Source organism: Rhinolophus sinicus, linkage group LG12 (assembly GCF_036562045.2).
Source record: "Rhinolophus sinicus isolate RSC01 linkage group LG12, ASM3656204v1, whole genome shotgun sequence".
Taxonomy (NCBI): domain Eukaryota; kingdom Metazoa; phylum Chordata; class Mammalia; order Chiroptera; family Rhinolophidae; genus Rhinolophus; species Rhinolophus sinicus.
The window spans coordinates 60,881,606-60,902,510 of NC_133761.1; the positions used below are offsets into that span (position 1 = coordinate 60,881,606).

The following is a 20,905-nucleotide window of genomic DNA, read 5'->3' on the forward strand; positions in this document are numbered from 1 at the left end:
TAAAAAACAGGTTAGATCATGTTGGCATCTTCAAAGTCCCCTTGTCGCTTAGTATTTATGAAGCCCAAATCTCATGAAGAGATAATTTGTAAAATTTAGAGGTCACTTGAGCTTGAGAGTGAAGAAAGCAGAGTCTACTCCAAGAGTCTTACTCTGTAGGTCTTACTAAGGCCTCGGGCATCGGGAAATGGGGAGAGGAAACCCTACAAGAAGGACAGGTTTGGGAGTAGAAACTATAGTAATTCTGTTTTGAGCCGGTTGAGACTGAGGTCTTGTTGTAGTCGGCTCTTAAAAATACTGACCTGAAATGAAGGGGAGATACAAACTGGAGATAAGAATTTAGGAATCAGTGCTCGAATAACAGTAATACAAGCTGCTAGGACAAGTGCAACAGCCAGATTAACTAGAATGCTCTACATTTAAAATAAAAATTCTCAGTCTGGGTTCAACACAATCTAGCACCTTTCCAAAAGAAGCAGTTGATCGGTCTTTCTAACTATGACCAATAGTTCCTCGTTCCTACAGAGACATCTCCTTTTCATCTATTCCACACAGATTCCTGAGCATCACTGGTTTGTACTAGCCCTTCGGCCCCTCATCTATTAGGGCTATATTTATAAAAAACAAAACCACATTTTAGTTTTTAGACCTTTTCACTCATGGGTTATTGAGTCCCATGCTGTAGATTTCATTGTTTCTATAGCAAAGATAAATAAGTACTGCAAAAGTAAATAATTAAACCCACAAAGGTTATGAGTACCAGATCAATGAGAAAATTTAGTGTGAGACTTCATTATATATTTTCATTCAAGGTCCATTTCTTCTCCTTGAATAAGTGCGTGTGTTGTTCATGACCAAATACAATTTACTGGCATTTAATTCTATGAATAGATTGTGAAGAGGCTAAAATGACAAGACCTTCTTTCTTTAGGAAGCATTGTGAAAAATGACAGTTTTTGAACCCAAATTTCATATGTATTTAGATCCGTAAGTCTCAATGACAGAGTGGACTGTCCTGACTCAATAATTAATGCATTGGGGAATCTCTAGGTGGGCTATGATTTGGATACTTTATGGGCTATTATGTCAAGAATATATGTCAGACTGGACGCGTACACAATGCCTACAGAGAAATTATTGTCACAAGCAAAAGTGGTGTTTTTTAATGTACTTGAAGAGAAAGTAAGCCGAGGAAAATATATATGACACTATTTCTAATACTATTTCTCATATTTTTAAGAAGTGAAACATGCCCTCATTTTTATTTGCCTGTAGACTATGTGTTTGAATAGAACTATTATACTTCTTTTTTTTTTTGAAAATGGGTGATGCCCATTTCTTACTTTTGAATTACACATTCTAATATTTTCTGGCTTAAGTTTCACAATGTTATTAATTGCCATATTAAGCCATAATATACCTTTAAGTTATAAAAGTTTAAATATACATTGTTCTTAAAATACAAACGTTTGTTGAACATTCTGCGTCGCATAAAGCTATGTCTTTACTCTTTGTCTTTGAAGGGGTCCTCATCTCCAAAATGCCCGTGGAGTACAATGTCTTACTCAATGCAGGAAGTATAGCATCTCTCACCTCCTCTGTTGGTCATTGTCGATTCACCGTTCTGGAAAATTTGGCTCCATTCACACAGTATGAGATAAGGATACAAGCATGTCAAAATGGTGAGTCTTTCAGACACTTGTCCTGGGCTTTTATAAGAAAGCATTTTATTTAAAAAATTCCATTAAAAAGGAATCGATTCTCAATCCAAATACAAAGATGAACATTTCCTTTCTTATTTGTATTGGACTGTTTGCCCAGAATATCAGAGCGTAGCATTGAGTGAAGCATTATGCGTCTCTGCACATTACATCATAAATATTTAAATGTATTGAAATGGTGGTATTGCAAAGTCTTGTTTTATAAGGCCCTTTAAAAGAAAAACACCTCGATCACATAAAGAAATTATTGGTAATATAATACAAAATGTGTATTACAATAATGTCATAGAAAGTGTAGTCACGTTGGTTCTGTTTTAAGTTTTATTCAAGAGGAGGATGGCAGAGAGGGAAGACGTTACTTAGAAGTTTAGTTACACTCAAAGGATGGTACATACGTATTTTAAAGTACTTCCCTGAACCCTGTCTCAAGTACATAAGCTGTCACCTTGAGTTTCATGGTTTAATCTAGTGGTCAGTGAAATCATCATCTGTGTGGTTGTCAGGAGGTGCCTCTCTCACTCCCTTCATCCTTCCAAATGTTGTATAATATATAACACACGATAGCTAAGAGAAGAAGTGGTGTAACTCATATTCGTGCACAAAACATCTTGTTCCACCTTAGACCAAAGAAGTATCCCACCTTGTATTCGACATGTAGGTGGAACTCCTGTGTGACACGTCTGTCCTTGGGACTGTCTGTTTCTAGATGGGTACTAGTTCCCATGGAGTTGGTTAGAGCGAGGGGCCTGTGATTTTGCTGGGCTTCCTTCCGAAATTGTGAGTCAGTGTGTCCACTGCCCTCTACAAACCAGACCAAGGCCTTTTGGTTTGAAGAGTAATGCTGTCCCTGATCCAGTCTTCAACTAATCAACATGGAGATAGCTTTAAATTAAGATTTTCTTGACTTAGATGTAGAATCAACTTCTGCATCTCTCTGTCCCGAAAACTATGCTATGAAGACCCAATATCCTTCAAGTGAATTGTTTGATTCCTGTGTGTTAAGAGGTGGTCATTACTTTCAAGTACTGGCGCCAAAGAAGTTAAGAGTATGAAGACGTGTATGTCACATACTTGAGAAAGTCAAGCACATTATCACTCTGGCAAGAATGGCTGCGATAAACGTGAGAAACCTCAGTTCAGCTGTACATAAGCTGTATTGTCTATGCCTATGTAAATACGTGTGGTTAATGGATTTTCCAAAAATGTTTCTGTACTCAAACATTCAAATTTGTAGAGATTTACCGTACTAGTCTAAAATATGTGTACAAATGTGTATCCAAAAGTTCAGCCAAAATGATTTTCATGATATCCTTAGCCTTCTGTATACATATGTAACTCTTTTCTCTCTTTGACAAATTACTAAAGGTCTCAATTTTTTTTCAAGGAAGTTGTGGAGTTAGCCGTAGGACATTTGTGAAAACATCTGAAACTGCCCCAATGGACCTAAATCCCCCCATTCTTAGGGTGCTGGGGGCAGCTTGCATAGAGGTTACATGGATGCCACCCGAAAAACCAAATGGCGTCATCACCAACTACTTTGTTCACAGGTAATATTGACGATTGCTATTATTTTTAATTATTGACAATGTATACTATCGCAGGACTGTAGAATCAAATACATTTTCTGTTTCCATAAGGGGATGGATGAGGATTCATGGTTTTTGAAGCATCTACTGTGGAGTAAAATTGGTGCTGGAAATGGTGACACATTATGCAAGGAAGAAAGCCCCAACTGCCATGTGACATTTTTATTTGAGCTCTGTTTGAAAGGATACACCATCGTCACACAAGCTTTGCCTTCAATGTGGCAGGGCCTCTAGATGCTCACTGACCAAGGGGACATGGTCCTTCCAGAAGAAGAACCAGGTCTTGGATGAGGATCCTGACATTTCTCATCACCTACTATGTGCACGTTGGAAAGGCTTTTGTTCATCCTCAAAAGATGGTGCTTTTCATATGTAGGAAGAGTGGCTCCATTCGGTGGTTCCCCTTCTGTTTTATTGTGTTTCCACTCAACTGGCTGATGGTGTTAACATAGCTTCTTTTCACCTGAAGTGCAGAGTTTATTAAGTGTATCCACTTAAAATAAAGGAAAGGGGGAAAGAGAGAGGGGAGGGGAAGGGAAGACAGTGAGGAGAGAGAGTGTGTGTGTGAGAAAGAGAGAGAGAGAGAGAGAGAGAGAGAGAGCAAGAGAGACACTGTGGGCATTTTGGTTTGAAATGTATTGCTGTCCTTGATCCAGTCTTTGCCTGGTCATTATGGGCATAGCTTATAATTAATGATTTCTTTACATAAATAATGAATAATGAAGGAAAGGAGGAGGATGAGAGGGAGGGAAGAAGAAAGAGACGGAGGGAAAAAGAATGAGGAATGGGAGGGAGAGAGAGGTTGAGAGAAAGGGAGACGGGGAGGGAGGAAGAGGAGGAGACTGAGAGGAGGGAAGGAAAGTAAAACAAAAACAATCAAGGAGGCAAATGGCCTGTCTGCCGGTAGCCTGCTGTCTGTCTTGGCTTGCTCAGGCTGCTGTAACAAAAATACCGTAAACTGGGTGTCTTATAAACAACGTTTATTCCTCACAGTTCTGGAGGTGGGAAGTCCAAAATCCAGGTGCTTCTACCCAGTGAGGACGCACGAAAGGACTGCCCTGTATAAACGGGAGGTGGGTCTCACACTTCCTGTTTATAGAGGACAGTCCTTTCGTGCGTCCTCACCTGGTAGAAGCCCCTAGGGAGCTCCGTGAGGTGTCTTTTGTCAGAGCATGAGTCCCACTCAGGAGGACTCCACTCTCCTGACCTAGTCACCTCCCAAAGGCCATCACCTTGGGGTTAAGATTCCACACGTGGATGGGGTGGGTTGGGGTACAGACATTCAGACCTTAGCGCTAAGACAGAACAGACACTAAGTGAATCAGACACATGGACATAAAGGATTTACAGATCCAAAACCCCATCCCAAAAGAAATTCTTGGCGTCAGGCACACACAGCACAGCCCATGGTTTTTCAGATCCTCATCCCCTCTTCCCCATCCTCTGTTAGTCTCCCAGTGGCCTGGCACCTTCCCTGGTGTGGTCCTGCCACCTGGATGCATCGTGAAACTGAGTTCAGGCTCCTCTTGGCCACTTCAGGTATTGAAATACTTTGATTCAGAGCAACCTTCAGTGATAAGTCCAGGGTTTGTCAGTATCACTGCTTCCTGCTTATGGAGATGGCGTTGCCGAAAATGAGCAAGCCCAATTTCTGCTCAGCACACATTAATCTGAAGAATAATATTTCTGATCCAAATCTACATGAACATGTAAAAAATGGCTAATGTGAATTTACATTTTACGCTAAGCACATTAGCGCAGGCTCTAAAATGTCCATCCTCTTGGAATAGTTTTCTTTCATCTACTTAATGCTAATTGTATGAGAAAAGCACATCCAATTCCTATTCTGAATAAAGGGAAATAAAGTACCTGTTATAGACCAGGATGTGGCTTCACTCTGTTGGTTTTGTAAATAAAACTCATGATTACAATGACTATTCCATGGCAGCTATAGAGAGGGGAAACAGGAAATAGAATGCAGAAAGCCCGCTTCAATGAAAAATACTGTAAATTGAATTTGACAGCATTTGATGGCATTTGATTATTCTAGTCACAGCCAAACAATGATATAAAGAGTAATATGAAACAGAATGTGTTACTGCCTAGCAGACTCAGAAGCAATAAACCTTCCTCCAATGTGACACAATCACTTCACAATCATAATTGTAGCCTGTTTGATACCTCTGAGTACAGCAGAAGGGCACTGACTGACATAGATACATTTTGTTTTTTATTTAAAGTGAAATGAAAATGGCGCACTGGGGCTCCAGATACAATCATTATACTCACCTACATGGGCATGAATCACTTGGCCGTTATTTCAGCTGAAGTTTAAATGTGCTTAGACAACAACAATATCAAATTTTTCTTAGATAGCTGCAAAAAAAAAAAAAAATCAGAAATTTGTAAGGACAGAAATAGAAGGTAGACGCATAGTTCTTTTTCGTTCGGGGACTACATAGAGCCCTTTATAATATAGTTATAGCCACAGCCTGCAGTATTTCTGGAGAGGTGATAGCATGTAATTTCTCCTTCCTCATTTGCCTCCTCTTTCTTCTAGCACCACCAAAGGAAATACGTTTAGCTCAAAACGGGGTGTCGCCTATGCAGATATTTTCATTAAATTGCAGGAAGCCAACTTGCCAATCCCATTTTGAATCTGCTTGTCCCTCTGCTCTCTCTAACTCTCCAAATCATTTTCCTTCAGTAATCCCCTTCTCGGGTTAATGATACGATTCTATTAAAAAGTGTCTACCCCGGTAAAGAGATGAGATGTTTATGACTTTAAAAACCAACAAAACAATAACCTCCTAAGAACAAGACTGTCAATGTGATAGCTTCTGTTCAGTTTGCCTGTTAAATTTGATACAGCTGTCCCTTCTCATCCAAAGGGGATGTATTCCAAGACTCCCAGTGGATGCCTGGAACAGCAGATAGTCCCAAAACCTACATGTCATATTATTTTTTCTGTACCTGCATATCTATGGTAAAGTTTGATGTATAAATTAGGCACAGTAAGAGATTGCCAATAGCTAATAATAGAACAATTACAATATTATACTGTAATCAAAGTTACATGAATGCACTCTCTCTCAAACTATCTTACTACTGTACCATACTCACCTTTTCACTTACATGGAACACTGGAAGGTTTCTCTTTGGCATGTCGGAATTGCCGGCGTCACTCCTCTTGTACTTTGAGGCCGTCAGTACTAAGTAAAACATGGGAGACTTGAACACAAGCGCTGTGATACCAGGACAGTCAGTGTGACAACCTAGAAGGCTAGTAGGTAACTAACGGGTGGAGAATGGCTACAGTGGACAAAGGGACGGCTCACATCCTGGGCAGGAAGGAGCGAGCGGGAAGGCATGATGTTTCATCACGCTGCTCAGAACGGTGCGCAATTTAAAACTTATGGATTGTTTATTTCTAGAATTTTCCATTTAATATCTTCAGAGCACAGTTGGCCTCAAGTGACCGGAAGTAACTGAAACTGTGGAAAGTGAAACTGTGGGTAACGAGGACTACTGTATTTTATTTAGGCCGTGGTGCTAATTCCAAAGTTACAAAACAGGATTTCCTCTAATAAGGATAGCATTTACGTTAGTGTTTTGCAGCCTGGTTACTAATGGGGTACCTTCAGGGCCACCATGGACAGTTGCTTTCTCTGCACAGGAAGTTCGGTTTGTATAATAAAGATCCTCCAGGATTCCCCCTTTATCTTACATCCATAGCCCTGTAAAGAGCAAAGTCCATCCACAAAATCCGTCTTCCATCTATAGAATCCACTGAACACTTTTCCTTAGGCGACTTGTTTAGAAACACTGCTTTAGGGGCACCCAAGAGAACGGACATTGACGTAGCTGTGATAAGCACTGGGAAACCAAAGCATCCATGGGATTCGCTTTATTGTCATGTTTGCTCTATTTTGGTGGTTGGCACCACACCCGGGATATCTCTGAGCTATGCCTGTGAATTCTAAAGAGTTTTAAATGAGATTCAGTCTTCAGATGTTGGGAAAATCTTTGAAGTCTCTCCCTCCACCTCCAGAGTAGCCACTCCTTCCAGAAAGCTGGACAAGGCAACCTTCAGGAAGCATTTAGTAAATCTCCTGGGCGTCCCTTAACTCCACCATCAGCCCAGATCAGGAATGCCATGTGATCCCTGGGGGCTGTTGAGGTGGCCTCCTATGTGTGACTCCCTTCTGTCACTTCTGTTCAATGCAGCCTTTGGGTAACTGCTGGATTCACCTTCCTCAGGACAGCTTTGGGCATTATTTCTATGACAACTTTGTTTGTATCACATGTTACATTTTACCCAGTGGTTTTCATGTGCGTTATTTGATTTAGTTCTTACAGAAATTCTAGGATATTATACACTATAAGGTTATTAACTCCAGTTTACAAAGTGACCTAGACACTAGAGAACACAGGTGAGTTTGCCCACGGTCATTTAATGAAGTGACGGGCCCCAAGAGAGCCTGCAGCCTGTCTCCCCTGACTGCAAGTGTTTGGGGCTGTTTATTTAAATCTGGGGTGCTCTTAATATTTTTCATGAGGGGATGGTGGCGGTTGCATAATCTTAAATTGTTATGGGAAATGCTTTGAGATATAGGATTGTTTTAATTGCTTTAGAAGATAAGCCCTGAGAATTGCTGGGAGAGAATTAGGGGGTAGGGAGCTCTTTACAAGGTTATGTTACATTAAGATACCATGAGTTTGAATGCCTTTTCAAATACATAGTTCCTAGTTAAAATCCTTATTTTTGTTTTTAGTGTTAAGCAACATTAAATTAACTCTAGTTGGAAAAGTGCTTTACTGAAGTATCTCCCAAGTGGGCATAAGCATAGGATAACTATTTAGCTCTTCAGTGAGGGCTGGAAATATGATTTCCCTTAACACAGACTGTTCACAAGGAACCACTTCCAGTTAAATGAACAGTTGAAGCTGAAATCTTAAATAACTTAGGAATAATTGTGGTCTACTGAGCCTCTTCCGTTCAAAGTTTATTCAGACCTAAAGATTATTCTGTGTTTTTTAATGCCACCGGTGGGCTAATATTACCTCACCATAATATTAATTTATTAAGTATTCGATAGTGATAAGAAATGCTTACCCAGGCTGCATCCTTTCATGGTTTTGGTGAATAAAACTTGAGGCTAACATAATGCTTAATCTCTTATATAGCATCGATTTTTAAAATTCACACTTACAGGCAGTTTTTTTAAGAATGTCAGTTTTATGACAACCATGGGCATTTGTGAAAGTTTAATAAAAAATTAATTGAATTGCCATAGAAAGGTTGAAGCCAGATGAAACAGAACATTTTATTTTCCCATAGAAGTTCACATGTTAGTTCCCTCTATTATGTGCCTAGCAAACACCTTTGAAAAAACTCAGTGAGGGGAAACCTTGGCCATGAGCCCTGTGGTTCACGTGGGAATGGACCCCTCCCAGGGACACACCTGGTATCTGCAGCAAGACAGAGGCCAGACCCTACGAACCTCACTGAGGGCACAATCTGGCGCCTGTATGGGGGAGCGGGAGTAACAAGGTGGGCTGCTGGCGGGAATGGCCAGTCAAAAGAGGTACGTAGGAAGCCCCACAGCCTCCAGCAGGAAGTTCGTCATTGCCCAAACTTAGGTCATAGTGACTTATCAACATGAGGGTCATCAAATTCCCAAAGCCAAAGATTTTCAGTAGCCTTCCTTTTTGTGAAAGATACTGTCATTTATTTTGTCTTAATAACCCTTCCTATTTTGATGGTTAATCTGATATGACAGTACGCAAATATGCCAGCACAAGAAGAGTGTGTAAATACTCCTAATGGCCTAGAAATACTGATTTATCCATCATTCTCTTCTCAGAGAGTAAGCTAAAGGAGAGGTTCACCTCTTGGGTACATTCTTCCCCACCCCAGAATACTACCCTAGTGGGAAAAAAAAGAGTTGAGAGAGATGAGACAAAGATGCAGAAAAGCCATGAGATTGTATGCCACCCATCTGAAAATGAAACAAAACAAAAACAAACAAACAAATATATATATGTATATATATATATATATAAAAGAGTTGGTGGGCTCAGATGCTGGGGACACAGAACTAAGCCAGCCACAATTCCTCAGGAACATCCTCTTCTGGTCACGTCTGCGTCACTGTCATGATTTGACATCTGGATGAGCAAATGACTGTCCATGTGAAATATCAGGTAGCTGGGGCCATCCCAACAACTGGCGATTCCATTTCTCTTTCTCAGATATTTAGTGCTCTGTGTATGAGTCCTGACAGAGTGTGCATGGGCCCTAGTTTTCATATCAATAAACTCTGAAGATGGGATGAAACAGTCCCCTTTTCAGGCAGTTGAAATAATTTTTTTTTTTCAGCAGACTCTGCTTTTTACTTGGCTTTGGAGAAGACATTTAAAAGGGATTTGATTTTTGCCCATTAGAGAGTTCTAAAGCAGATTCCTATTACATGACTTAGGTTATTTTCAGGAATTTACATTTAGCTCTGTTTCTCTCCTTACCATTTGCTCCTTTAGGTAAGGAGTTCATCTTTGCACATCTCTGCTCCTGGTACAAGACCAGAGTATAATAAGTGCCCAATGAAGGTTTGTTAATGTCTACAAGAAAAAACGGGCCTTACTGTGAAGGGTTATGGTTTAATTCAAGAAGAGAAAGTTCAAATAAAGAGAAATAAGTGATTTCTCTTATAACAAGTGGGGGAAGTGAATTTAAAACACTTTTAGAATACCCTAGAAACAAATGCAAAGTAGTATTTTGCTAGGTAAGGGAATAAGAACTGTGGACTTCTCTGCACGGTCCCTCACCCTTTCGTGTGCTCACCTGGGTTCTTTCACAGGGAGATCTTTTAGTCCAGGAGCAGCAAGATCACCCTCAGTGTACAAACACTTTCAGTTCTCTACACTGATCATATCTGCTAATGTCCACTGGCCAAAGAGAGTCACATGGCCAACCTCAGAGAGAGTTCAGGAACATATTAGCAAAAGATGTGGATACAGCGAGATTGAAATGAATCAGTGCCCTTACTGCAGTCTACCCACCAGAGAAGGGAAGGACGCCCAACTGTATCAGCCTCCAATCATTGTATATAGTATGGTTGCAGTTGTGCAAAAAAATAACCCAACAGAATTGCATGGGCCCATGCACACACATACACATGCATAAAAGTATGAAGATTCAGAAAATACCAAAAAAATGCTTAGTAGTACTTACATATACACTTCTGTATTTTTTTTAATTTTAAAATATTTTTTTAAAAAAATTAATGTTTGTTTTCAGATGGGTCATTTTTTCAGGGAAATGTCTAGAAGTTAATACAAGAACTGTGATTGTAGGTGATGTTTCACTTTTTAAAATTAGCTAAATATATATAAAATAACATTTTTGAAATGATACTTTGTCAGGTCTCTGGTATACTCTTTCATCGGGTCTTCGTCGTGACCCCGGGAAGAGACAGTTGAAAAGTTGACTTGATAACAAAATCTTCTAAACAATAGTTTCTTATTCTGTCTGCAAACCTGGTTTTGAGGTGTGCGGCTGTCACTGTTGCATTCTGGGTTTCCTTCCAGGCGTCCTTCTGGCCTTGAAGAGGAGACCCTTGTGTATGTCTGGTCAGAAGGAGCCCTTGAATTTACCGATGATGCTGCAGATACTCTGAGACCTTTCACGCTCTATGAATATCAGGTCAGAGCCCACAACTCCAGGGGCTCAGTGGAGAGTTTGTGGTCAGCAGTGCGGACTCTGGAAGCCCCACCCCAAGATTTGCCAGCGCCCTGGGCTCAAGCCACCGGGGCTCATTCAGTCCTGCTGAGTTGGACGAAGCCAGACTCTCCCAATGGTGTCATCTCCCAGTACCGTGTGGTCTATCAGGAAAGAGCCGACGATCCAACATTCACCATCCCTACGGTGCATGCTTTCACAGTAATGGTGAGTCCTTCGAAAAATAACAGAGGCTTAGCTTCTCTGGTTAATATGTTGACATTCCATTTGTTCACCCAATGTTATTTTTCTTCACTTAGGGATTAAATATATGAAAATAATTCCCAAGTGAACAGAAGCGATGTAGTCATGGCGATAAGATACGGAAATGAGTATAACAGATGCGGGAAAGTAGCTTGCAGACCACAGTTAATTTGTATTACTTCAATCAAATAAGTGACTCTCTCTTTACGTGATGTCTAAAGCCATAAGATGGGAACATTAAAAGTGTTCCTCTATACCCCATGGGGATGAGGCTCAGATGAAATAAGGCAGAAATGTAATTGTCTTCTTTCTCAAAGAGCCAGTTACATCACATAAGATACCTGTCTAGGATAGAGATTCTGTGAATGAAACACTATCACCCATGACAGATAAAGAGATCGGAATAGGTATCTCTAGATAGATCTAGGTATGTGATATGATTGGCTCTTTGAGGAAGAAAATTCAATTTCTACATATATCTATCAGGATGTACAGACATAGTTATGGATGTCACACGCGCTATAACTTGTGATTTTCCTGGGTCGGCTGCCCTCTGGCCCACAACACAACTTAATTCAGTTCACCTGGTGTCTCCTGAGAGTTCCCGTTATGCCTGCCATAGCCTGAGGTTCTATGGGAGATACAGAAACAGGATGGTGGTCCATGTTTCAGAGAACTTTCTCCTGTATAATAGTGCCAAGATGAGAACTGAACATAAGAAAACCAAAAATGAATGAAGTAGTAGACTGCAGCTCATAGTGTCCCTCAACCCCAAGATTCATGTTCATACCCTACTACCTACTAGCCGTAAATCTCATTGCAAGAGATAATGATACCTTATACGAAGTGTTAACCAAAAAAAAAAAATGCTCTGAGAAGTTGACAGAAAGCCCTCCTACTGGAGAGAAGATGAAACTCCGTGGTCTTAGGAGTTAAATACATCTGGTTTTCAAAATGTGATAAAATCTTACTAAATAAGAAAACACCTCATTAATAGGAAACCATGCACAAACAGCATAAAGCGTTATTTTCAAAGACCAAACCATGTTTCCTTGCTTCCAGTTTAGGCAGCTCAGTTTACATGAAGGTTATCTTATAGAATATAACACTTATCAAAATATCTAAATAGCGCCAGGTGAATCTATTTAAAGAAACTCCAGAAGAATCTTTGTCAATGAATAGTTTAACATACCATGTTTCCTCACTGTCCTTAGGTTTAATTTTCTTGTGTGGCTAAAAAATAAGCAACGTGTGAATAGAAGGGATAATATTTTTTAAATCTTTATTTCAGAATTGGTCCATTATTTTTCCTTGACATTTAATTATCTTTATATGTCAGGATCTTTCATGTTACATCTTCTAAATCATTCGCTATAAGCATAAGAAGCAGTATCCTTAAGTGTAGAAGATTTGTTTTAGTTGATATGTGAAATATATTACTTCTTATCATAGCCTTGACATTTATGTTCTAAACTTCTCTACCCTGAAAGAAACAAAAACAAAAAACTGAAAAACAAGTAAAAATATTTGACAAGAGCTTTCTGATTGAGACAAGTTAATTTAAATATATTTTATTGAAGGCACCAATATTACAATGATTAAAGTTCTGGTCTTTTAAAATGTGGTTTTCAGGGGCATAAGTGTCAGTATTCAATCTCCCAAAACAGTTTTATTGGAATTCCCTTGTGGACTAGTCTCTTAAGTCTGCCCTGTGTAGCTGGTTTCATTTTATAACACAAGACTTAAAGACTTTTTATTACACTAACACACGTCTATAAAAGAGGGAGGCCTGTGGCTCCGCACTTGAAGCTTCATGGAACCCTTTGGCCATAGGCCCTCCCTGACATGGCTCCTGTTCTGACAGCCTGCTGTTGCTGTACTCTGCCATTTTTCTAAAGATTACCCCTTGCAATGCTAAATAGCCATGGTAATCGAGAGACAATAATATTTCTGCATGCTATTTTTGAATGTGTGTGTGTGTGTGTGTGTGTGTGTGTGTGTGTGTATGTCTGTGTTCATGTTAAAAGTGCCCCCCCCCCCCAGAATCTGGATCTTTGGACTGAAACTCCCAGGAGAAGACTTCATTAGGTTCATCAGGAAAAGCCCCACTTAAGGCTTTAGCAACAAGGACAATCCCACAGAGCAATAGGGCCAGTGTTCCGGCATTCTGGCCAGTAGGCCACGTTGCCATAGAAGGAAGCCACTGTGACTCTGTGTGGCATCTTTGGCAGAAGAAATCATAAAAAATTAGAGCCTTTGAATTTCATCCATTCGTACACTCCCAAGAGAATGCTACAGCTGTCTGAAGGAGAAGGTCCTGCCACTTAATCCCAGTTCCTCACCACCGGAGAGGTGTTCCTGTTCTCCGAGCCAAATCCCTCCTCCTGTAGTTTAAGCCCCTCTCTTCCTCTTCAGAACAGCAAGACTTCTCTACAGTAGTGCACTGTGTCTTCAGGGTCAAGAACACATTATTGACGAGTCAATCCAATTTGGCAAATAGTCATTGAGTACTATATTCAATCTGTCAATACTCAGTTCGACACGCAAGGGTATTTATGAAGTCGACATGAGACTGCAGAGCAGAGATCGGGGGAAGATGAGTAATCAAGTCTGAGGCACAGATTGTTATGACTGCTGGGCCTTTCAGGTTTCTCAGGGTCTTTGCTTCTGAGTTTCTGCTGCTCATGTTACAATGACTCCCTTTTAAGCCTTTCTCTGAGAACCTTCCTGGCTCTGCTTCCTATTTCCCTAATTCCTATACCCGCTAAGCATCTCCACTCTCTCCTTCCATTTCTTTGCCTGCCCTAGGCGATCTTTCAAGTTTTTGTTTCATAGACAGCTTTGGCTGAAATTCTCCAGAGCAAAGGAACTGTATTTTCAATTAGTGAGAGACAGAATCCATCCTCACAATTGCAGGATTGCAATCCAGTCCAAGGACTTGCAAGAGGTATCACTAACCCTCCTCACGTAGTCACTTGCTTATGGGGACCCCATGTCTGCACAAGGGGCCGCGGGTAAGTGGCCCGCAGTGTCGTGCCATCACTAGCTGTCCCAGAGTTGTTTACAGACAGGTGGACGTGGCTGGGAGAGCCACATAAAACAGATGCGATGGATGCATGGAGCCTCCTGACGGTGGCAGTGGGTGGAGAACTGGCAGTGGGGGCCCTCCATGGGGGGGAGAGCATATGTGTTGGCAGGGGCTGCAGCAGCAGCCGATGAGGCAGCAGGAGAGGAGAAATGGAAGGAATGTGGGTTTTAATGTATCACCAGCTTCTCTCCCAACCTCATGAAAAGCTTCATCTCCCTTTGGACCTAAGTAGGGCTTTCTACGGGGAAGAGAGAGAGGTGTAGGTTCTTAGGGTCTCTTCAGACAAATACCCACTGCTACGGAAAACAAGTTTTAGCTAGAAGTCCTTAAATTCCCTTAGCTCTGTGATGAATTGTGCAGTGTCAGGAGAGAACGGTACCTAGCCTCGCTTGGCATCAGGAGTTCCACGGTGGTGTTTGCAGGGAACACTCCTGGCGAGGCTGGCAGCACGGCTGCCACCATTCTAATTTGTTTGCTTTTCCACACTGGCACCTGCCATCGCACTGGCAGAAATAACTTGGGATTTAAAGGTGAAGGTGGTTTACCTGTTAGTCTGTGCTCTGAGTATTTCTGTGCCCACCCCATAAGGGGGATGAAACATCAAGCCCAGATCATACTTTTGCCCAGTACCCTGAAAGAGAGATGGCACTTCACCCTGTGTAGAATCAAGCATACGGTGCTGAGTGGTAAGCTTATTAGATGGGTCACTAAAAGTTGGCTTCCAATCTGGAAATAAAATCCAGAATGGCAAACTCTAGTTTCTAGATTCTAGTTGCCAAACTCCCTGCCCAAAGTCAAGGAGGAGATATTCAAAATTTCCACATGTGGTCGTCTCAAACTTCTTTACTATTAAGTAGATATGGGGAAGGGGTGAGATACTTCAAAATCACCCTATTATGGATAGTTTGTGAGTTAATTGATGAATTGATTTTTAATTCCATTTTCATGTTGCCTTAGTGTAATGTAAAATATTATTGCTCTTTACATACGATCTTAACTTAGTTGTAACTCTTAAAATTTCATGATTCTTAGCCTCTTCTCCCAAGATCCATCTATAAGACAAATATTCTGGGAGATCTAGCTATCTGAAAGGACTCCTTGGTGACTCTTTCCAAAGAAAGAAAATAATGGTAATAAAAGAAGAAAATAATGGTAATAAAAACAATTATAATACATTTCTGTACAAGTTCTATAAGCTGATCTTTTCACATTTTATAATCTGAGATAATTGTGCCATTCTTTTATATAAAAGATACAAAACATGGGTGGGTAAATGTCACACCGAACAATGATTACTTGTTGGCACAACCCATTTCTTTCATTGTAATGATCTATTTGATTTGACATTAACTAACCCCCCCCTTTTTTCCCAATAATACCCTACCAATCACAAATATTTATTGGGGATCTACTTTTTGCTCAGTATTATTGGAAATTGAGAAAAATATAGATCCATATAAGTCTTCGTGAACTTTGTATAACTACTTCTTTGACAGAACTTTTTTTTCCTCCACCCACTTTATTCCAACAGCTTCATCAGGCCACTCTTGCTCACTCATTGGTTATCTCTAGGATAGGTCCCAGGGTTTTCCAGTCACTTTCAGTGACAGTGACCAGCTCAGTTTTGGTAATCAGGACTCATTTGAGGTGCTTTTAAAAAATCCAGTCTAAAGCCTGCCTTGTTGTAAGGGAACTACAGTGGGGAAGAGAGGGCATGTCCATTTTCTTTCCTCTCCTTCATTTCTCTTCTTCTCGTATTGATTTCCCCAGGATCTTGGCAAACAAGATGGAATTAGACAAAAAGGAGCAGAGCCTTACTTATTACTATCGTTCTAAGCCATCCACCATTGCTTTCTGTGGGGCAGGCGCCTCATGGGATTTTCTCTGTGGGTTATGAAGAAGTCCCCCATGGGGAACCCCAGGTTGTCCCAGATACAGGCAATATACTCTCTGGCTAATTTCTCGCACCCCTATTCATTACGGCCCCTGAGGTCCACCCCACAACTTCTTTTACTTCTGGACACCTTTCTCCCAGTCAGTCAGCCAGTATCAAGTTCTGTCACATTGACAAAACTCGTTCCTTTCTTGGCATCCGCTATGCGTGGGGAAAACTTGTTCTATCAAATAAGGAAAGTACGACTTGTCCATCACCATCTTCTCTACGTGATGTGTCATGTTGGGTCCAACCCAGCTAGCATCACCACTTCAGAATCCACTGAACAAGAAGCAGGTCCCAGCTCGTGTTCGGCCATGATCCCCAAATCCTGGGATCATATAAGAATCTCAGAAGACCCTTCTCCTCCCAAGTGGCTACATCAAAATGACCCTGGGAGTCACTTCATCTCAGTAGCAAACCTTCTGAAAAGAGTAGAGTGTCCACCTCACCTTTCTAACAGAAACCCCCAATTTCTTCCTGCTGTTCTCTTGGATATCCTTCATAAGTCTTGAGAGAGGAGAGTGGGGTACCCCATTCCCGCTCCCAAGTAGTAAAATGATAACTGGAGAAGCTTCGCTGCTGAATTCCCTTCTTTAACTTGTTTTCCGTGAACCTGGATCCTCTCATGTTGGTGACCTAATGAAGAGCTTCAGAGGAACATGGGCTTGAAGGTGTAAGGATGGTTATTTTTGTTTCTTTCTGTAAATGCCACACAGGTATGTCTAGCAGTTCCAGTAGAGTTACTTATCACCTATTTTTCTAAGCTGTACTCATTATTCCCCAAGACATCCTGAAATATCTTGTTAACTAAGCAGCCCCATCATCTTTCTAGTTGCTTCATCCAGGTGGGCCATGCTGAAGTCCTCCCATTCCTTACTTTCAAATCCAAATCCTTCACTAAGTCCTATTGATTCTATTTCTAAAGTGTATCTTGAATCCATCTGCTTGAAGGCTCCCTTCACACGTGTTGTTCCTTTCTGGTCAACTGGCGATGACCTTCACACATGTTTCTTTCTGGTCAACTGGCCATGGTCTTCCTTCTTAATCGACAAGTCTGGACTAAGATGTTACTTATCTCACAAGGCTGTTGCAAGGGCCACATAAATTAATGTGTGTACAAAGGACTTTAGGAGCTGTACATGGTGCTATAATTAGGCAGTAAGACTTGAGAAGCCCTACTGTTTGGAATAATAGCAGCTGGAAAAAAAATGAGCAAATGTAGAACAAGTTTTGGTTTGTATAAGGCAACACTATGTACGGATTTGGTCATGAAGGAAACACCTTGTGTTTTGTGCATTTTAAGCATTCCTCACCTTCTGACAAATTCAGTTTGCAAACTTAAATGCTTCCTGATACCGGTCTGTTGATGTCCAGGTGATTTCTCAACTATTGGATTAGGTTCTATTTCCTTTCTAAGTCACCTAGAACAAGATGGTGCTTTTTGTTTCCCCGAAGTTTGGTGCTGGCCCATCACCTCCTCCACCAGAACACCCACTGCCTACCCTCCGAAGGCCCCCTCAGGCATTTCCACTCACAGGCATTTCCACTCACCTTACCACCATGCCATCGAGCACCCTGCCCATTCCCTTAGATCTTAGATCGTATCAGCAAATATGAGGTCTTTTGGCAACACACACACACACACACACACACACCCACGCAGATTCTGCCAAGCTGACATCTACCTACTTCACTGTGCCCAAGAGCAACTCTCAATGTATGAAGGATGGTTTGTGGGGAGACTATTTGCCCTTTAGTTCGGGTATGTTGTTTCTGCCTTTTAACTGAATTACATTTAGACACCCAAGAATCTACAGAGCCTTGTTTAAAAAAAAAAAAAAACATATATGAAAGTAAAATGAACTAGTCCACACGCTAACAGGCCCAGGCCATAAATTCAGAATATGTGCCATTTAGCAGGGACAGCAAGCTGCAAACGGCAGTGAAGGTCAAAAGTTAATTGAACTACTGTGCTCTTGTCACAAGTGGAAAGTAGCCACTACCTGAGACAAGATGGCTTCCCCTGAAGGACCCTATTAGAGCCAAGAGATCATCTCCTTCGCTCTGCAAGGGCTTATGGGTGAGGGGGAAATCATACACAGATGACCAATTTTTTTATGGTTCACAGCCGATCAAAGTGAAATTCAGCAGCTGTTCAGGACAAGTGACCACTGTAACGGCCGTAATATAACCTACTAAATAGAGAGGGAATTGCATTAGAGCAAGAGGTTAGCTGTGATTATCGGCAGGTGAGTGCTTTATTGAAGTTGAAAGACCATTAACATTGATAGAGTAATTATTTCAACTTGAAAGTAATTACCTTGATGGGTGATAACTTCTCTAGTGTTCCCAGGTTTGATTGGGCCAAACAATTGTGAGCTCCTGAAGCCTAGAAAAATATTACAACAATACTGTGATTTTTAAATTACTGAAACCACTGTTGGAGTATTTTAATTATGCCGAACAGTGAAAAGATTTTGCCTTACACCAGCTAGCGACCTCTCATGTAGAGAGAGACATTTGCTTTTTAATCCAAATGCAATGACCCACACCCACCACCTGTGAATACATATGTGATGGGTTTGCAAATGAATCTTTTTATCTCGATAGAATTTTTAAGGTGAAACGTCTTGTTAGTGCTGTAGCTGGGCGTTGCTAAGCTGGAAGTGCTGGTGGTGTTGATTATATCTGTGGATTGGGAGGCCCCAGAATGGCAACTACCTTTGTCTTTATCACAGGGAGTTTCAATTTGTATCAATTAAATATTTCAATAACGGCACCACAGAAATTGAACATTCTGAATGTCATGTATCGTGGATCCCACGTTTCAGATTTTATTCAGTCACGTGATTCATTTGCTGAAATAGCTTTTTCACTTGATGTTATGCAGCTCCGCTGCCAACACACCTCTGTCAGGGTGTCCCCTGTTTATCCACACTGGACATCCGCAAACAAAAAGTTGAAAACCTGGGCTACGGCTTCTCTGATATTTCATGCATATATGGAAATCGCGAGTTATTTGCAATTGATTGAGGACCAAGACACATAAAATCTAATGTGGTGCTCAGGACCAAGAAATAATGTGAGACTCTTCCATTAATCAGTGTTCACATAATTCTCTTTTGAGAATCTATTGTGCCCAGAAGCTACAACAGATATAAAGACAGAAGAAATAGCCTCTTCTCTCTGGGACTTGTGGTATTCTCAGAACAAATAAGAAAAAGAGACAAATTGCAATATAATAAGCAATTATTCAGTCATGCATAGGCATTGATTGTCCTCATAAATACTTAACAGAGCCTAAGAGGACCGTAACTCACAGCCCTGATTCCAAGCCCAGCACTCATCCTACACAACCACCAACCACTGCCTGAGCAAACACAGCATCATGATTCTTAGTGATGCTGTCAGAAAAGATGAATGTGACATCACCTTCAAGTTCCTGGATGATGCCTTAGACCTTTCTATCATCCTAGCATGGTTTGATCAGATGATGAGCCAATGAGGGACTGTCTTTATGGCAGCAGTTCCCAGGAGTTTTTTCCTAATCAACATCTGAGACTCTCTTAAGGGCAAAACAGGTGTCCACCTGTTGTCCGAGAACCAGTAAGGGATGTTTCCCCAAGCCCTTGATGGATTTCCTCCATCTCCCCATCTCTGCTAGGAACTCCTCTCCATAGATAGAGCCATGGCTCTCAGAAGGAGAGTGTAGATATCTCTGGACCCTCAAGAGAGATTTGCAGACTGACTGGTTTGAATTTGGTAAAACGATGACGATTTGAGGTGAAACCACTGGGAAAGTGATAAGAATTTATGACTCGAATTATAAAGCTTTCCCTTAAGCCAACCAAAGAGTTAAGAAATTTGACCAGTCGGATATCACGTCAGAGTTTTTAGCACAGAAGGCGCACCGTGTGGCACGCACGCTCTCGCTACAGACTGCGTTAAGGAGCCCCTCAGGTGCTCTAAATTTAAAATAAGCATAATAACTCATTTTTAAACATTTTATATGATACTTGGATTATTAAATATTCACATTACAAAATCAGAGAGTTTTAATCCATTCAAAAAGGTGCATTGTCTACCTCTGAAAGATAATGGCTGTGTCTAGATAGTAAAATTACAGTATGTTTTTAACGGAGGTAAATGTTACTTTTTGACAAGACACAAGTAATGAATTTTATCATATAAGTTCCTATTGGGTGATTATGATACAGAGTTTTATTTTTGCTAAAGCAATTACTAGTGTCATGGCTGGGTACCTGTGCCCATTAGTGGCTGGTTCTGTGTGTGTGTGTGTGCTTTATTTTTTAATTTTTTTTTAGGATGGTTATTGATCTCTTGCTGAGCTGAGATTCAGGTTTTATGCCAGATAGCTTGATTAATGGGTTGGTTTCTGTAAGTGGACTGAATGGGGATAGAAAGCAGGGGCAGCCTGCTCTGCCAACCCCAAATCCGTCAAGACACATAGCTCATTATGAAACAGTTATCAAGGATACATGAAAAATTAATTGGGCTCAGTTTGATTCTGAAAAGAATCGGCTTTCTACTTGGCGGGCCCCCCCACTCTTTCCAGATGTTATGCACCAG

The 20,905-nt window shown here is 40.9% G+C and overlaps 1 protein-coding gene across 1 annotated transcript in view; it reads left to right on the plus strand.

Annotated features, from left to right (window-relative positions):
• USH2A (usherin) overlaps positions 1 to 20,905 on the plus strand; it is a 582,349-nt gene that overhangs the window by 477,802 nt on the left and 83,642 nt on the right. The window contains exons 58-60 of the mRNA XM_074316330.1: positions 1,524 to 1,682; positions 3,106 to 3,268; positions 10,898 to 11,255. Of these exons, the coding sequence (XP_074172431.1) occupies positions 1,524 to 1,682; positions 3,106 to 3,268; positions 10,898 to 11,255 (680 nt within the window). The remainder of the gene's footprint in view (positions 1 to 1,523; positions 1,683 to 3,105; positions 3,269 to 10,897; positions 11,256 to 20,905) is intronic.